Below are 17,678 nucleotides of genomic sequence, written 5' to 3' on the forward strand. Positions count from 1 at the left end.
AGTACTAGTTGCCGTACCTCAAAAAGGACATGGCGATACTTGAGGGAGTCCAGAGAAAAACGACTAAACTGATAAAGGATATGGAAAACTTCTAATATGCTGACAGGTTGAAAAAGCTGGGGCTATTCTCCCTGGAAAAGCGGAGACTTAGAGGAGACATGATAGAAACCTTTAAAATCCTGAAAGGCGTAGAGAAGGTAGACAGGGACAGATTCTTCAGACTTTGGGGAACCACAAGTACAAGGGGGCACTCGGAGAAATTGAAAGGGGATAGGTTTAGAACAAATGCTAGGAAGTTCTTCTTTACTCAGAGGGCGGTGGACACATGGAACGCGCTCCCAGAGGTTGTGATAGGGCAGAGCACGCTAAGGGGGTTCAAGGAAGGTTTAGATAAATTCCTGAAGGATAAGGGGATTGAGGGGTACAGATAGAAGTAGAGATGGGTTATAGGAAAAGGGACTACCTAACAGGTCATGGACCTGATGGGCTGCCGTGGGTGTGGACTGCTGGGCGTGATGGACCTCTGGTTTGACCCAGCGGAGGCAACTTCTTATGTTCTTATGAACCTAAAAACACTACTGGACAGGGCTCTGAATTTCTGGCCCAGAAATATCTATGAAAAAAGAACATTTAAACTAAATAATTAATTTATGGAGCATGTTTGGTTGGGCAGACTGGATGGACCACTCGGGTCTTTATCTGCTGTCATTTACTATGTTACTATGTTTTTTTAATTTGCATGTGGGTGGGGAGGGGGGTCTGAGCTGTCAAATCTTACTTTCCTGTAAGCCTTTGATAAAATACATATCAGGACAGTCAAGAGTGCACATGTATCTACTAGCATATAGAGGGAACAATCACTATGAAAATTTAATAAATGTAACATTTGTAATAACTATAAAAATCTTAAAACCCAAAAAGCCAGCTAAATAGTTCAGAACAGCGACCCAAATGCCTGGGAAAAATTGTCTTGTTTTTTCTTAAACAGCAACAAATAATACTGGAAATGTAGTTCAGTTGACAGGGAGTTCCAGAAAATTGGAATAGGCTCCTTAAAAGAGCAAGCTCAAACAATGACATGGAATAGCCAATAACCTCTGACCTGCACAAAAAAGATCCCACAATCACTGTACCAAAGTAAACAGAGAAAAGATAATGCAAAGCCTTAAAATCACAATTGTAAATTTATATTCTGTGAACAGGCAACCAGTGGAAAGAAAATAAATTAAGCAAAATGTGTTCGTATTTCTCAGTCAGTCGCAAGCTAAGCAGCCTTATTTTGAAATAGCTGCAGGGCTATTTTACTGAAGTCTTGGGTAAACCAAAATAGAGGAAATTTCATCAATGTTTGGAAAGAACCAAAGGTTTTAAAATATAACTGAAATTACTCGGTGACAATAATGTTTCAGCCAGTATAAGATGCATGCAGTAGTTTATAGAAGGCAGATTTAAGGGTCTTTCTAATCTGTACCCACACCAAGGGCTCCTTTTACTAAGGTGCTCTAGCGTTTTTAGCACACACACAAGATTACTGCTTAAAAGGAGGCGGTAACGGCTAGCGCGTGCGGCATTTTAGCATGCGCTAAGCATGCACTAAAACCGCTAGCACGCCTTTGTAAAAGGAGCCCCAAAAGTTTAGTCTCAGATATCACCCCTAGAAGTTATAGAAATGATGTGAGCTTCTGACAAAGTATTGTCGAGGACTATTTATTTACATACCACTTATAGCCTATGTGGTTTGCATTCAGGTACTCAAGCATTTTCCCTCTCTGTCTTGGTAGGCTCACACTCTATCTAATGTACCTGGGACAATGAGGGACACAAGGCATATCATGGGATTTGAACCAACAACCTCAGGGTGCTGAGGCCGTAGCTCTAACCACTGCACCACACACCCCCTGTGAAAGATGGCCTCCAATTGACCAATAAAGCTTCAGTTTCAATAGGATTATGTACTAAATTATTACTGGCTATGAAATTGGAGATAGCATGGAGAAACCTAGTAACCCTTTCCAATGGCAATCAAACACAGGCTGGAATGGCGAATATTTATTTTTATAATCTTATTACATGGCAAGCAACATACTTTTTTGATTATGAGCTCTGTAAGCAGTTATGCCTAATGTTGGTACATAACTCCAGACATACATTAATATTCTATAATAGATTTGGCTATTATAAAATACTAGTTTATAACTCTTTTTATTTGGTATCTAACGTTGATCGCCATGAATGTGATTTATTTGGGCACTCTCTGGGGTGGGTTTTTTTGAGTGGGGTGTTATCTGTTTTAACGGAGTTCCTTTCAAAGTCCATTTTATATTGTAAACCGCATCAAGCTTAGTATTCTGTTCCCAAAAGTATCTAATGCAGGTCAGAAGTACCTGGCAGAAACCCCAAACAATAATAAGTTTCATGATTCTTATTTTAGGAATAAGCAGTGGATTTTCCCCACCTTAACAATGGTTTATGGACTTTTCTTAAAGGAACTTATCCAAACGTTTATTAAACTTTGCTGTGTTAACAGCTTTTACCACCTTCTCTGTCAATGAATCCCAAAGCTTAATTATACGTTGAGTGGAAAAAAAAAAGTTTTAAAATGATTCATTTATAAATTTGTTTGAACACCCTACAAACTAGGTAGCCCACCAGAGTGGTTTACAGTCTAAAAAAGTAACACTAACAACTATAATAAAATTTAACTGAACAATAGTATCAGTAAAAGCAAATAAAACAAACCAATGTTAATGCGAACAATAACATATGGTACAATTTATTTGTTCATGTTGTCATTTTGGGTTATATTTTTTCAATAATAATCTGAGAATTAGATGTTCTTGTTTTCATAGTCCTGTCCTATTTCTCCACAGGCCAAGGGGACTCTGAGAAAGTTAAGCAGCTAGAAGAAAAGGTCCAGACTCTGACCAAGGAACTCCATGACCTTCAGTCAACCTTGCAGGGCATGAATGAAAAATTCCGAATAGAGATTCAAGGGATAGTTGATACAACTGTGAATGGCAAACAGCCAGCAGATGCAGCTGCTCATCCAGAAATGAAAGAAACCCTCAATGAAATCCAAAAACGTCTGGAGCAATTGGACAATCGAATCTCAAGTCATGATGAGGAATTAGGAAACCTCAACAATGTCTATGTGCAAACTCCTCCCCCATATAACTTAAATATTAATCAGAAGCTGGTAGACCTAAAGGGAGACATCTTAAGAGAAGTAGAGAAAAAATTGCAACAATCCTGCTCTTCTTGTCTCTCAGAAATAGAAGGGTTCAGAAAACAGCAAGATGAAGACAGGGACAGGATGCGTGGGATAGAAAAACTGATTAGTTCTGTAGATCAGCGAAATCGTGAAGCTGTGGAAAATATTCAGAGACATGTCACAGGGATAACCACACACATACCAAAAGATTGTTGCTCTCAGGTTGATGATCTCAGGAAAAAAGTAAGTGACGTGGAGAGGAAGGTCAGTTCAGTATCCAATTCCTACAATGACTTGAATGGGCGTTTGGAGAATGAACTGGGTGGAAAGCAAAACATTGATGCTCCTCAAGTTGATCAGGCTTTTAATAGTCGACTGGAAAACATTGAAGGCAGGATGAATACAACCCAGAGGAGTTTAGATGAATATTTCTACCATTACAGCGAAGAATTAAGAAAATATATTTATGATGAAATCAACAAAATGAGAAATGAATTTAGTGACCGTATCTATGGAAATGAGGAAAAGATCAACATACTATTGTCAGAGTTTGGCAACAGTTCAGGATTTGAGGACTCTGTTGGCCAGACCCTTTCCAACCTTGCTCTGGACATTAGTCTCTTGCATAGTACTGTTGGTCAGAATGAGGGAAGTCTAAATCAAGTGATATCAGACATGAAAGATCTCAAGAATCAGGTAAAGATTGCAGTAAATGGTTGCACAGAGGGTTTATCTGATTTGAAAAGAAGGGTTATGGATAATGAGGGGAAAATTCGTATTACTGGTTCTGTAATTGAACAGCTGGACATTTCAGGTGATTCCCTGAGAGAAACTGTTAACAGCTTGGAAGATGATCTAATTGACTTGAAAGCTCGTGTTGAACTAAATGTAACCAATTTGGAAGACCGTCTAATGTCTTTCATCAACAGTGGAATACAAACAGTTGATTCAACCCACAAGGGTATAGTTTTACACTATAATAGGACTAATGCTAAATTAGAACAGTTGGAAGATGACCTGAAAGCACTCACAAACATGATACAGTTTGACTACAAGAGCTGTGGCCAGGTTTGTTCCAATCTCCAAGAAGAGGTAGGCAAGCTTAAAGAGGATGTTGAAGAATGTAAAAATACATGCCAACTCATTCAGAAGAAGGCAGAAGAAGGTAAAGACCTCATTGATTCTAACAAAGCTCTAGATGGATTTAGTGTGTTTGGAGGTAGTTCTAACATCGATCTAAAATCCATGCAAGGAGAACTATCAGAGGTCATTGTGTCCTTCAGTTCCCTAAATGATACCATCAAGGATCTGCAGGAGACAGTGGGGAAGCACCAAACTGATATTCATGACTTGGGGACCACAAAGGACAAAATAATTTCAGAGATCAATAAGATCCAACAGGAAGTAACAGAGCACATTGGAGAAAGTGAGGATAAATTTGACTCTGTTAGCAAGGAAATTGAGAGGTATGGGAGCACCATGCTGATAGAGACAAGAGACTGTAGACGTTCTGCTGGAGGGCTGGATGACAGGGTGTCCAAGCTAGAGAATATTTGTGACAAACTTGATACCGTGTCAGGAAGCCTGAAGAAAATCAAGGAAGGGCTAAACAAGCATGTTTCCAGCCTTTGGAACTGTGTACATGAGATGAACAGCACTGTAAAGACGCACAGTGCTTGGTTTGATAAACTCCAGAACACTCAGTTGAATGGAATTAACAAGAGACTAAATGTTCTCAACAGCTCTGTTCTTTTCTTGTCATCTGAGTTCCAGAACTTTACACTGCAGGACTTTATGGGTAAGAAGAGGCCTTCGCTCATTATGGCTTTGTAGTGTCTGTTTTATGTAGTAAGTGATTCTGATGGATGTCTCTATACTAGTAAAGAAAACATTATACCCAGGGCCAAATTTTCCTATAGGCTAACTAGGCTTCAGCCTAGGGCCTCAAGATCCGTGTCACATTTTTTATAAAGGTTAGTACCAATAACAACATGTTTCATTTAACATATTGATATATATCAGAGTAATGATGTATTTTATTATCTCTCATGTAATTTACAAACTTAAAAATGGGAGGTGAAAGGGCCTCATAAGTGGAATAGCCTAGGGCCTCTTTTCATCTAAATCCGGCCCTGATTATACCAATGGATGAAAAGACAGACCATAAAGCTAAGCATGTCTGTCTACCTGTTAGAAAAATAGAGAAGGTATTACATACATCTCTTATTAAGTTCTTAAACAAAACTATCATAATTGTATGTGCTATTCCATCTTTTTTTTTTTTTTGCATTAAAATCTACAGCTTATTTAGTAAATTAATTTGCTCTTTTGCAAATCAGAATAGATTACTTTTCTATGGAAAAGAGAGAAAATATGAACCAATCTATCAACCTGCTTGTGCACCCCATAGTGATTAAGAAATCAGATTCCAGACACTTTGGGCTCCTTTTACAAAGGCGCACTAACGGTTTAACACGCGTAATAGTGTGCGCTAAACCACCAGACGCGCTAGCCGCTACCACTTCCTCTTGAGCAGGCGGTAGATTTTGGCCAGCGCGGGGGTTAGCGCATGATGAAAAGTCACGCGCATTAACCCCGCTAGCGCGGCTTTGTAAAAGGAGCCCTTTGATTTACTAGTATCCTATATAATAAAAGGTTAACTCACGCATGCGCACTCCTATTTGTGTGCTTCCATGATCAGTAGTTCCGTGGCCGCATGAGTGCGCATGCGCGAATCCCCAGCACTTCCCTACACTCGCCGGAAGGACTGGACTGTATGAGTCCCCAGCACAAGCGTGTGGCCGACCCAGGATCATGAGAGGATGCGCCGTGCAAACTGCTGCACACTACTGGAGGGGGAGGGACATGCCGGCACAAACCTCCCGCCAGAGAGGAAGGGCTGAAGCCAGCAACAGCAGCGAATTGTAAACGCTGCTGTTGCCTGAAGCACCTGAGGCAGACGCTTCTCTCCCAGCGAGATGACTTTAATATCAAACCTCCCTCCAGCATTGGCAGCCGCAGCACGCTAAACAGGCTTTCTCCTGCAGTTGAGTCCCTCTGCCGCGTCATTGATGACATCATCAATGACGCGACAGAGGTACTCAACGGCTTCAGGCCTTCCTCTCTGGCCAGTCCTGCCTACTTCCTGTTTTCATGAAGACAGGACCGGCCAGAGAGAAAGACCTGAAGCCAGCAACAGCAATGAATTGTGAATGTTGCTGCTGACCAATGAAGTAGTTAAATGAGGAAAGGGAGCAGAGGGGGAGAGAATGGCTTGGAGGGAAGGAGGAAGGTATGCCAGATCAAGGGTAAAGGAAGGAGGAGATGGAGAGAGGCCATATGGAACAGAGAGAGAGAGGGCGGACACTGGATGGAAAGAGAAGAGAGGGGCAAGACAGAGGGTGAACAGTAGATGGAAGGGGTAGAGAGAGGGAGACACACCGAATGGAAGTGTGGAGGACAGGGGGAGCAGATGTTGGAAGGAAGTGGGGAGGAGAAATAAAAAAGGCCACATGCAGGATTGAGGGAAGAGGATAGAGTTAGAAATAAAGATAGACAGACAGGGGGCCAGGGAAAGACACAGACAGAAAGAATGACAGCGTCCAAGGAGAGAGAGACAAATTAAAAAAAACAAAACAGACAGACAGACATCTACTCTAGCACCCGTTAATGTAATGGGCTAAAACACTAGTAGTATATAATTTCATGGCAGTCAGATAGCAGTGTATAAACTATTGCACGTGGACTATAGTAATTCATCACATCTTTCCAATAATTGCTTTTTAGCTAGTAGATACATTTTCAGGACTTTACCATGATTTTTTTTTTTTTTTAGCTAATGTGCCGAACCATAACCATCTGGCAGCGCAGTGGTCAGTGTCCTGCACTGTTCAGGATGACAGCTCACTTTACTATTAGCTCAAGTTCCTGTATCTTGGACTACCTGAACCTTACATATACATGATTTAGACCAGTGTCTCTCAAACTGTGTGCCCGGGCACAGTAGTGTGCCCCAAAGAAATCCCATGAGAGATTCCAGAATTTTACTTTATTTTGAAAAAGTCCTTTCATAAGTATACTCTAGAATAGATGACACGTGCGTCGCTTACGCAAGAGTCTGTCAATATTATGAGCGCTTGTGTGCGTAAGGATAAAACCACCCAGTCAAGCATCATTGTTTGATGTGATTGGTCCTTGAAAACTAACGGCAAGTAATTTTATTTTTATTTTATATGCGGTAGTTATCCTAACTTGAGCAATCAAGGCTTATATTCTTATCGTTGAGTACTTGGATTTTCAGCTCTGACAGAAATTAAATTGAAAAAAAAAAAGAGAATGACTTCAGATGTGGATGATGAAATGCGAGTTTGCTTGTCGACTATCAAACTGCGTTTTGAGTTAATTTGCACTCAAAAAGAAGCACATCCATCGCATTAATTAGCAATTATAGTCTATCTACTTTAGTTTCATCATTGTTATAATTACCCATACATAGCTTAAAGAACTTTAAATAAATAACTCAAATTTAATTTCTTGTTGGTTTTGCAATTTTATCATTTCAATTATAATGTGCCACGAAAAACATTTGCTCCATTTAGTGCACCGGAGCTAAAAAAAAGTTTGAGAGACACTGATTTAGACCAATGATTCTCAAACCTGTCTTGAGATACCACCAGGCAGTTGGGTTTTCAGGACATCTCTAATTAATATGCATACCAAAACAACAATATAATGAGGAAAAAACAAATCAAAATAAGCTTCCGCAAAACAAAATAAGCTATTCACCATTTTTCACATGAGCATGAAGCAGTAAGTATAATGCGATAATGAAAAACAGCTTCAAACCTGCTCCTGACAACTACGGTCTTTATTATGTGCAACTATTATGCGCACTCATGGTAATATTTTATTTTAAATTGATTCTTCAATATTTAGCAATACTAATATATTAGAATATATTTGTACTATGTATTTGTAGGTCTATGTGAGGATTTAGAGCCTCCTTCAGTCTCAGCTCTTGATGATGCTTAACGGCAAAACACAGTCTTCTGTTGAGCTAGACAAACATCTATGATTTAAAACATTTACTTTGGAATCAGCTGAAAGAAGATAGAAATTGTAAACCGCTGAACATTATCGTTCATGAAGTGAATTGTATAAGATCTTTTGACTTGAAGGAGACAGAGAACTGTGAATAGAAAGTAAAAAATTGAATACATTGAATATTTTAAATGGACATTAATACAACAACTTCAAACAACTTATTACCCCCTCTTATACAAATACATAGCGTGGGTTTTAGCGCCAGCAGCGGCGGTAACTGCTCTGATGCTCACTATGAGGCTACCCGTTCGTAAAAGGAGGGGTTAGTGAGGAAGGGGACTCTACGTATTTATAAAATGTGATATTTAGGAACGTAAAATGTTTAAATTGATTGATGTTCGATAAATAAATAATGTTAAGTAATTATTAGAATACATGTACATGAGCTTCTTTTGTCTTGAGGTATAGTAATTAATATGCATGAGACATAGCTGCATGCCTCTTACCTCCATTATATGCAAATCTCTCTCATAAATATTCATTAAGAATATCCTGAAAACTCAATTGGTTGATGGTCCCCTAGGACAGGTTTGAGAGCCCCTGGTGTAGACCACAAACGCTGTAGTAAAGAGAATTTGCTCCATTAGTTCTGGAATGAGAGCAGACTCTTACCTGAGTCACTTGAAGCATTGTTGTACCTGCCCTATGCAAGATATGGATTGACTTTATTGCCCACAAGGAGCAATTTAGGATTCATAGGCCAGAAATGTACGTATGAATAGAAAAGAAATAAAGGAGAAAACTTGAGGCTTTGCACTCAAGCAAGGCCACAACAGACTTCTCTTAATCTGGTGTCTGTGTGTGTATTAACAGACAGATTGAGACTAGTCCAGTTACTTCAGAACCTTTTACCATTCTACCCAGAATTATAATGTCAAGCAGGGTAAATACTGTAGTAAGATAATTATCCTCATCACTTCTTTTCTTGGGCGGAGGGGGGTTTGCAGGGGGTCTAATTAAATATATATATAGATATATATTTCATTTCAGGACCACCCGGCCTGCCAGGACCACCTGGTCCTGCTGGAAAACAAGGTATCCTTGGACCTCATGGTCCCCGTGGCAAAGACGGGCCTCCTGGTATCCAAGGACCAGTTGGACCTCCAGGTAAGTTGCTCAGATGTCTTCCACTTCAGGTCATTGAGGCCAGCAGCATGCCAGATTTTAAGGCCAAATGGGATAGACATGTGGGATCTATTCGCAGAGTCAGGTAGGGAGGGTCATTGGGGTGGGCAGACTAGATGGGCCGTGGCCCTTATCTGCCGTCTATTTCTATGTTTCTATATTTCTAATGTGAGCACACTGTTGTTGTGAGGGTGGGAGGCGCCTGGGGTGGTGGCATCCCACTAGGGTTGCCAGATTTTCCTTTCAGAAAATCCGGCCCCCTAGCTCCGCCCCTAGGTCCACCTAGTTGTGCCCACCCTAATCCTGCCCTCAAGTCTGTTCTAGCCCCGCCACCCCGCTGCCAGCTCCCCACCAAGATGGCGCCCAGGGCGGACCGCCCCCCCCCTCCTTACTTTGCCACTGTGTCCTGTTAGTGCTGGGTGGGTCAGTGAAAATTCTCATTGGCATTATCTACAGTACATAAAATATGGGATTCACCTTAGTAAGTGGCAATGATCTAACTTAATTATCCCAGGTATGAGCACTGTCTATCAGTGGTACGAGAACATTTGATGCCCAGCTTATACCCAGATATTTGGCACTAATATCCAAGTATTGGCTGGCACATAATATTTGGGTACAGATTTAAACACCGGTGTTTAAATCCAATGCTGACCGTGGTGTATAAATATCTGGAGGGTGTGAGATTTTTGGGGTATTGAGCAGAAACTCCTCGGTGTCTTTAGACTTGTTGTGCAGAGATGATGCACATTTACCCTGTATCCTCAGTTGACTGATTTGTGTTACTTTTTTTTTTTCTCTCACAGGCCCCAGAGGAGAACAAGGTAGGTTCATTTCCCATTTCATCTTGTTTTGAATGCCCAGCTCTTCTTTCTTTGTGAATCTACACTACTGAAATTCTGGAGAGAAAAAGATCAGTGAAGCTCTACCCTTATATCCATTACAATTCTATGAAATACAAACATTCACTCAAAAGCAAAAGGAGGATTGCGGAAATAATGTTCATGATGCGGGATTTTATTTCCACAGTAGAAAGTGACTCATCAACGGAATCCACAAATGTATGAAAAGATAGGGACCCAACACGGTCCGTGTTTCAACCAAACTGTCTTCCTCAGGGGTCCTAAAATTTGAGGATTCAATGGTCAAAACAAATGTTGCTATACAAACAAGCTACTGGATATCACTGGCAGTGTGTAGTTTCATTGCTTAAAAGTGCCGTGTAAAGATAATCCTTGACAAAGCATGAAGCTGAAAAAAAAAAAATGCTGCGGGAGACTCATATAAATGGTTTGGTCAAAACACGAACCATGTTGGGTCCCTATCTTTTCATACATTTGTGGATTCCCATGATGTGTCACTTTCTACTCTTATACTCCTTCTTTTGCTTTTGGCTGTTACTAGGGTTGCCAGAATTTCCTTTCGGAAAATCCAGACTCCTAGCCCCACCCCTTGGCCTGCCTAGTTCCACCCATCTCCACCCTAATCCCGCCTCAAGCCTGCCCTAGCCCCGCCCCCTGCTGCCTGCTCATAGGCAGGGAGGAAGTCCGCTACATGATGATGTTATATGTCGTGTTCACCGGCCACACATGCACGGACTTCCTCCCTGTCCAACATAGCTTTTCAAAACTCAGACAAAGTGCCAGTTTTGAAAAGCCATCCCTCCAGACCCCCAGACATGTTCTCAAAAGGAGGACATGTCCATGGAAATCTAGATGTCTGGTAACCCTAGCTATTACCTTCTTACTGCGGAAGTGTTGGGTTCTGTTTTTGCTTTCATACATAAATTCACTGACAGATGGACATGATGAATTTTCTCACTCTGGGCCTGATTAGCAGTGGCTGTCTTCCTATTTCCAAGGAAATTGCCTAGGGTAGGACTTGATATTTAAAATGCCTTATCTGGAGAGCAGCACTGCTGCCTGGATAAGTCCCACTGACTGAGGCCATGCAAGAGTTTTCAGGAACATTGACCAGAAAAGGCTACTGAAAATTACTACAGACCACCCTATCGGGGGTCCAGGAGTGGAGCTGGAATTTAGCCGGTTAATGACTATATTCAGCATCGGTATCCAGATATGCGGAAAACTAACTGGATAAATTAGGACAGCAAAAAGGCCGAATATCACCATTATCCAGATGAGAGTGGCAGTGGCTGGTATACTCTGTTATTAAGTGCCAATATCCAGATACACTGTCTCCATTATATGCAAATTTGATCCATGCATATTCATTGTGGATATCTTGAAAACCTGACTGGCGAGGGGGTACTCCAGGACTGACTTAGGAAACGCTGTTCTATAAATTGCACATGAACATAAGTGTGAGTCTCACTCCTGCTCTGTGCATACTCTACCTACATGTATACTCACCTGTAAAATACACATATAGGGCATATTTACAAAATAGTGTTTAGTTGAAATTTTGTCTAAACGTGGATAAGAAAGTTAAATCAAGACCAGCAATGCTGTGCTCATTACAATTAGAATTGACCTGGATTACTCCTGGTTCAAAGCACCAAGCTACAGAGATGCCCATGTTCATCCATGCTTATCCTATATATGGGATCAGTTTCTTTGCATATAACATTTTCTTGGTTTTATGGTCCAATAGGTGAGACAGCGAAAGTGCTTCACATATCATTCTCCGCTGCACTATCCAGTTCTCAGGATGCCACTGGAACCATTGCCTTTGATAAAGTACTGGTGAACGATGGCAATCACTATGACCCTAGAACAGGTGAGCAGGGTTAATCTCTCTCGGTCACAGTCATATCACATAGCTGAACTCGGAGAACCTCAGGTGACTCTACCTAGGAGAGGCCATCATTGCTGAAAAACTAGTTCTGCTTCATGTTTAGAACACATTATGGAATTTCCTGTAGACAATTGGAGAATGGGCTGGGAAGGGCAAGAAAGAGAAAGGGATCAATGGGAAGACAGGAGGAGAGAAGATATGGAAAGGAGGTGTTGGAAAAACAGGAAAAGCTGGAAGCAACCCAATTATAAAAATAAAAGGCCAAGACAACAAAAGTAAAAAATAGAAAAAAACTTATTTTAAATTTTAAGAAACTAGAATGCATCTTTCTATTTTTGTGCGTTATAGAAGGAAATGGATTTCTGTTTTATGTTTACCTGTAGTGAACTGGTTACAGAGTCTAGTTTTCTTAGATGTTTCTATTTCAGTTTACGTCCCCCCTGTTTCTTTCTTATTTATGGTCTCCTATTCTGTATTGGATGAGAGTCTATAATAATAATAATTTTATTTTTGTATACCGCCATACCCAGGGAGTTCTAGGCGGTTCACAACAGTTAGATGAAATACACACAATGCGGTTGAAATTGAAGAACATAACAAAGCAATCGTAAAGTCAAACTAGTTATAGGTTTATAATTAAGAGAGGGAAGGACTATATACAGTGAATACAGTAAGAGAATACATTGAATTTAAGAGAAGGAAGCCAATGCATATAGGTTAAATGGAGGGAGCAACAATCTTGAAAGAGTGGGAAGGGAAGAGGTCCATGTTCTGCAATTGAGACTAGAGTGAATGATTCTGCTAAGCAGTTCACACCTGGGTAGGGATCTGTAGGAGTCCAGCTTGTTCTAGTTTCCCAGTAGTAGGTGTACTGGTACTATAGGATCAAGTGTAATATTTACACAGATGTTCTACATCCTAAGATATTAAGAACACTAAGGGCTCCTTTTACTAAGGTGCGCTAGTGTTTTTAGCATGCGCTGCATTGCTGCGCGTAGTAACCCCATGCTACGCGCCAAGAACTAATGCCAGCTCAATGCTGGCATTAGTGTCTAGCGCCCACGGCAATGCAGCGCGCGCTAAAACCGCTAGCGCGCCTTAGTAAAAGGAGCCCTAAGTTAAAAAAAGAATTGTAAGAGAAGGTGAGAGAGAGAATAGGAAAAATGGTTATCTGTAGTTCTCAACCTCCCATAATAACTATGGTGAGGTGGGAAAAAAGGTGGGGCTGAAAGGTAGAATAGGCAGATCTGGCACAAAATAGGGTGGGTAGGATGGGATGTGTGTGCTAAAATCTCTATCTCAAAATTTGCTCCCCTTGGTTCCTCTGTCTATGTTTTTATCAAAGTAGGAATTGATATCCTTTAACCTTGGATTTTTATCTTAATGAATCTCTTAGTAATAATTGTTGCACTATTTTGTGTCTGATTTATTTCTATGATGTCGGTAAACATAAGAAAATGCATTTGGAAATGCTCACAAACTTGAGGATATTCTCCAATGAAGTCTGAGTAGAAAATGACATAGGAAAAAAATCTGTCCCCATCCCGTCCCCATGAGCTGTCCCTATCCTCGCCCCGTCCCCACAAACTTAAGAACATAAGAACTGCCGCTGCTGGGTCAGACCAGTGGTCCATCGTGCCCAGCAGTCCACTTACGCGGTGGCCCTATGGTCAAAGACCAGCACCCTAACTGAGACTAGCCTTGCCTGCGGACATTCTGGTTCAGCAGGAACTTGTCTAACTTTGTCTTGAATCCCTGGAGGGTGTTTTCCCCATGACAGACTCTGGAAGAGTGTTCCGGTTTTCTACCACTCTCTGGGTGAAGAAGAACTTCCTTACGTTCGTACGGAATCTATCCCTTTCAATTTTAGAGAGTGCCTTTCCTTGAGCAATAGCAAAGCAGTATACAAAATTCAAAATAATACAAAAGGAAATGAATGCTATTTGTCACAGGAAATCAAAAAGGCAAGAATACAAAAACTAGTAAGGAGCTAAGTAACAGGGATCTAGCCAAAGAGGCCACATGTGGTAGTGCTCAAGGAAGCAGGGAGAGAATGCAGTTTAGTAAATCCTCAAGGCCAAAAGCTTTTTCAAATAAGTAGGGTCATCAGAGAAGATCTGAATTTGGGATAGGTGGGTTTGAGTCATAATGTAGCTGGGAGAGATTTCCACAGAGATGGTGCAATAGAGAAGAATGTATGTATTCATAGCGGTCCTGATGTATAGTTGGGATTCAAAGGTGTTGGTCAATAAGAGATCAAAGAACTCTAGAAGGTAAGTAGGGGATGGTTCCTTGATGCAGCTTATGGCCTTCTTAATCTTACTTATTATCACAGGAGTAGCATGGGGGATGGGACTTAGTGGACTGGGATGCACAAAAATGCTGCAAGTGGTAATGTTGACTTTCTCTCTTCTTCCACTGTCAGTATATTTTCCTGACCTCTTGTCTGCCCAGAATAAGCAGAGAAACTGCCCTATGCTTATCATGTTTTTTTGTTTTTTTAACTATAGGTGCAATATATATTTTGTTAATCCAGGTAGTCTTTCCATCCTCTTTAGCACATCCTATAGATACCCATCTCCACATAGGCCAAGAGCTCAAACACCAGCCCTTCTTTCTCCTGGTCATTCTCCTGCCTTTCCTCTTCATTCACTTTCCTGATCTGTCCTATAGTATCTTGCTCTCTTATGTTGCACACTTATTTTCCACTGGATTCTCACTTTCTTGGGCTGTTTAGACACTTTTTTTCTGGTACTTCTTAGCTGTTCCAACACTTTTCTTCTGGTTTTCCTTTCTGGATCTTTTCTTTTACTTTCTGCATCAACTTTTCTTCTCTGTTCTCCATTCCATATCTTCTCTTTTTCTTTATCAACCTTCAGTTGTTGGTTTTTTTTTTAAAGTATCATCACGTACATATTTCTTTGCTTTGATTTATCCCAGATAAAATCTTTAAAGTTGTGTTGGGTTTTGGGGAAGGGGGATTGCAGTTTTTCTTTTGATAATAATTTTCCTTCTTCTAGTTTGGGGATGATTTATTTGTGAACCCTCCCAATTTAAATGTAGTGTTTGTAGGATAAAAGTGTCAGAACATTGTCTCCTTTTTAGCTTCAGGGGGTGCACCTAGTTGCAGTTAGTCAGTTTAGCTTCTGTGATATGCCTCTTGCTATAGTGCCTTCATAAACTGGTTCATCACGATCATTAGATGACTTGTTGGGGGTGGGGGGGGGATTACATTTTGTTTAATAGAACACACAGAATTATTACATTGCTCAGTAATGCCCTAGGGAAGTTATGCCTATAAAGAGCACAGTACAATTCAGTTGATTCAAATGTGTTAGTATTCTCTGATACACTATATGTTTTGATCCTCCAGGGGTTTTCACTGCACCTGTTGATGGCCGTTACTTTATCAGTGCCATCCTGACAGGGCACAAGGACGAAAAGATAGAGGCTGTGCTCTCTAAGTCGAACTACGGCATTGCTCGTATTGATTCTGCTGGCTACCAACCTGAGGGCCTGGAGAACAAACCCGTGGCTGACAGCAAATCTGCTTCTGGCTCACTGGGTGTCTTTAACATCATTCTGTCTCTGAAACGTGGTGACACCATCTGCATCGACCTTGTGATGGGCAAGCTGGCACACTCGGACGAGCCTCTCACAGTCTTCAGTGGAATTCTGCTCTACGAAGGAGAAGTGGACCTAAAAGAAGCAAACCGTTTGGAGTCTCTCTGACCATCTATTTAATATGAATATTCTCTGCGTGCTGGAGTTGCTCTAAGTAATTCTATGGACTAAAGCGTGCCTTTATTGGGAAGGGAGGGAAGGGTCGTGTTTTACAAAAATGAATTATTAGCTTCCACAGATTTGTACCCTGAAACTATAGTTAGCTCCAGGGTGCGGCAGGCCTATTTTTTTTTTTCCATGGATTACTTGCAAACCTTAAAAGGCCTCCAACCTCCCCCTGGTACCAGGCTACCTCCTGTGTCATAAATCTTACTACTATTTATCATTTCTATAGCGCTGAAAGGCATACGCAGCGCTATACATTCAACATATAATAGACAGTCCCTGCTCAGAAGAGCTTTCAATCTAATTAGGACAGACAGAACAAATGGGAACTGTGAAGAATTTCTGTATTGTATATGGATAATAATTTCCTACCACTCACCTATAGTCATGGGGCCACCCTTTCCATGCTAAAATCCTACATAGAAAATAAGCATAGCAGACACTGAAGGTATTTGACTAGTGTGTTAATGGTGGATATTATGGAGCTCTGTGGTTTCACTGGCAAATGGATATAGATATAGCAGACTTCAGATTGCTCCATTAGGAAAACAAAACTGATAGACTCATTGACACTTTGGAAGTGGCTCAACATACCAAAGGTAAAGACTAACTAAGAGGTTAAAGGGTGTTGATAATGGAGTAGGGTGGATCCATTTAAAAGCAATTGGATCAGGACCTATTGTCACTTTCCACACGCCAAATATGAGGTAACTACCCCATATTATAAGCAAGCAAGAAGAAACATCCAGCAAGACAACACAGAGAGAGTTAGGTGTAAGAGAGAGGGAAGGGGGTTTCAAAATCACATTGAAAATGAAACGCCTTCCCTCGCTGAAGAAATGTGTGGTTCCGGTATAATTGTTCATATATTTTTACCTACAATCATCTTGAACAATGTTTTAGTAGGGATTATTTTTTTTTTGAGGGGGTGGGAGTTGAATGGAGTTGGGGACTTGGTGATATAATGTGCGAAAAGCAGCCCTCATATTCACAAACATGTTCATGCCAGACATTATTGTCCAGTTTTGTGCTCCTCTCTTCCATCCTGATCCTTGCAGTCCTAGAGTGTATTAGTTAATGACTTTGGAAATCAGGACTGGATTATAAATTCTAGTAGGAAATGTATGTGTGTGTATGTTTGGGGGGGGGAGGGGTCATCAGCATTTGAGATTCAGATCTATCATGCATTACCATAGGAATATGAGTTAGCATAACTTTATCAGCTGAAACTAGGAACACTATTATGTATCCAAGACACACACAACTGATAACAGAAATGTTAAGTACAAGTAAATTTGTGAGAAATATGAGTTCTGCTGTGATTCAGATCAGAACCAAAAGAGCAAAATGTTTGAACCGGGTAATCGTGGATTGGGATAGTTCAGTTCTGTTGTACATCCAATAATTTGATAATATATCTTCCCCAGCCCCAGAATAAATCTTCCATGTTTTTTCATCTGCATTTTTACTCATTTATATTTTTGATCCACTTGTTTCTTCCTGCTTCTTTGAGCCTTAAGCCTTTGAGCCTTGAGTTGTCCAATGATTTTTGCCCTACTTTTGCCATCTTCCTCCCAGTATATCTGATCTGGTCATTACAGTGAAGATCTTCATCTGGAAACATCACCAGGATTCATTTGGAACCCTGTAATCAAGGACCTTGAATATGACCACTAAGTATCACACTTGAACA

At 40.7% G+C, this 17,678-nt stretch overlaps 1 protein-coding gene across 1 annotated transcript in view; it reads left to right on the forward strand.

The window, feature by feature from the left end:
- EMILIN1 (elastin microfibril interfacer 1) overlaps window positions 1-17,447 on the forward strand; it is a 119,925-nt gene extending 102,478 nt beyond the window's left edge. Inside the window, exons 4-8 of the mRNA XM_033936752.1 lie at window positions 2,871-5,009; window positions 9,305-9,421; window positions 10,246-10,263; window positions 12,053-12,178; window positions 15,570-17,447. Coding sequence (XP_033792643.1) covers window positions 2,871-5,009; window positions 9,305-9,421; window positions 10,246-10,263; window positions 12,053-12,178; window positions 15,570-15,928 — 2,759 coding nt within the window. The 3' untranslated portion in view covers window positions 15,929-17,447. The remainder of the gene's footprint in view (window positions 1-2,870; window positions 5,010-9,304; window positions 9,422-10,245; window positions 10,264-12,052; window positions 12,179-15,569) is intronic.
- Window positions 17,448-17,678: the final 231 nt, after the last annotated feature.

Source organism: Geotrypetes seraphini, chromosome 3 (assembly GCF_902459505.1).
Source record: "Geotrypetes seraphini chromosome 3, aGeoSer1.1, whole genome shotgun sequence".
Lineage (NCBI taxonomy): Eukaryota > Metazoa > Chordata > Amphibia > Gymnophiona > Dermophiidae > Geotrypetes > Geotrypetes seraphini.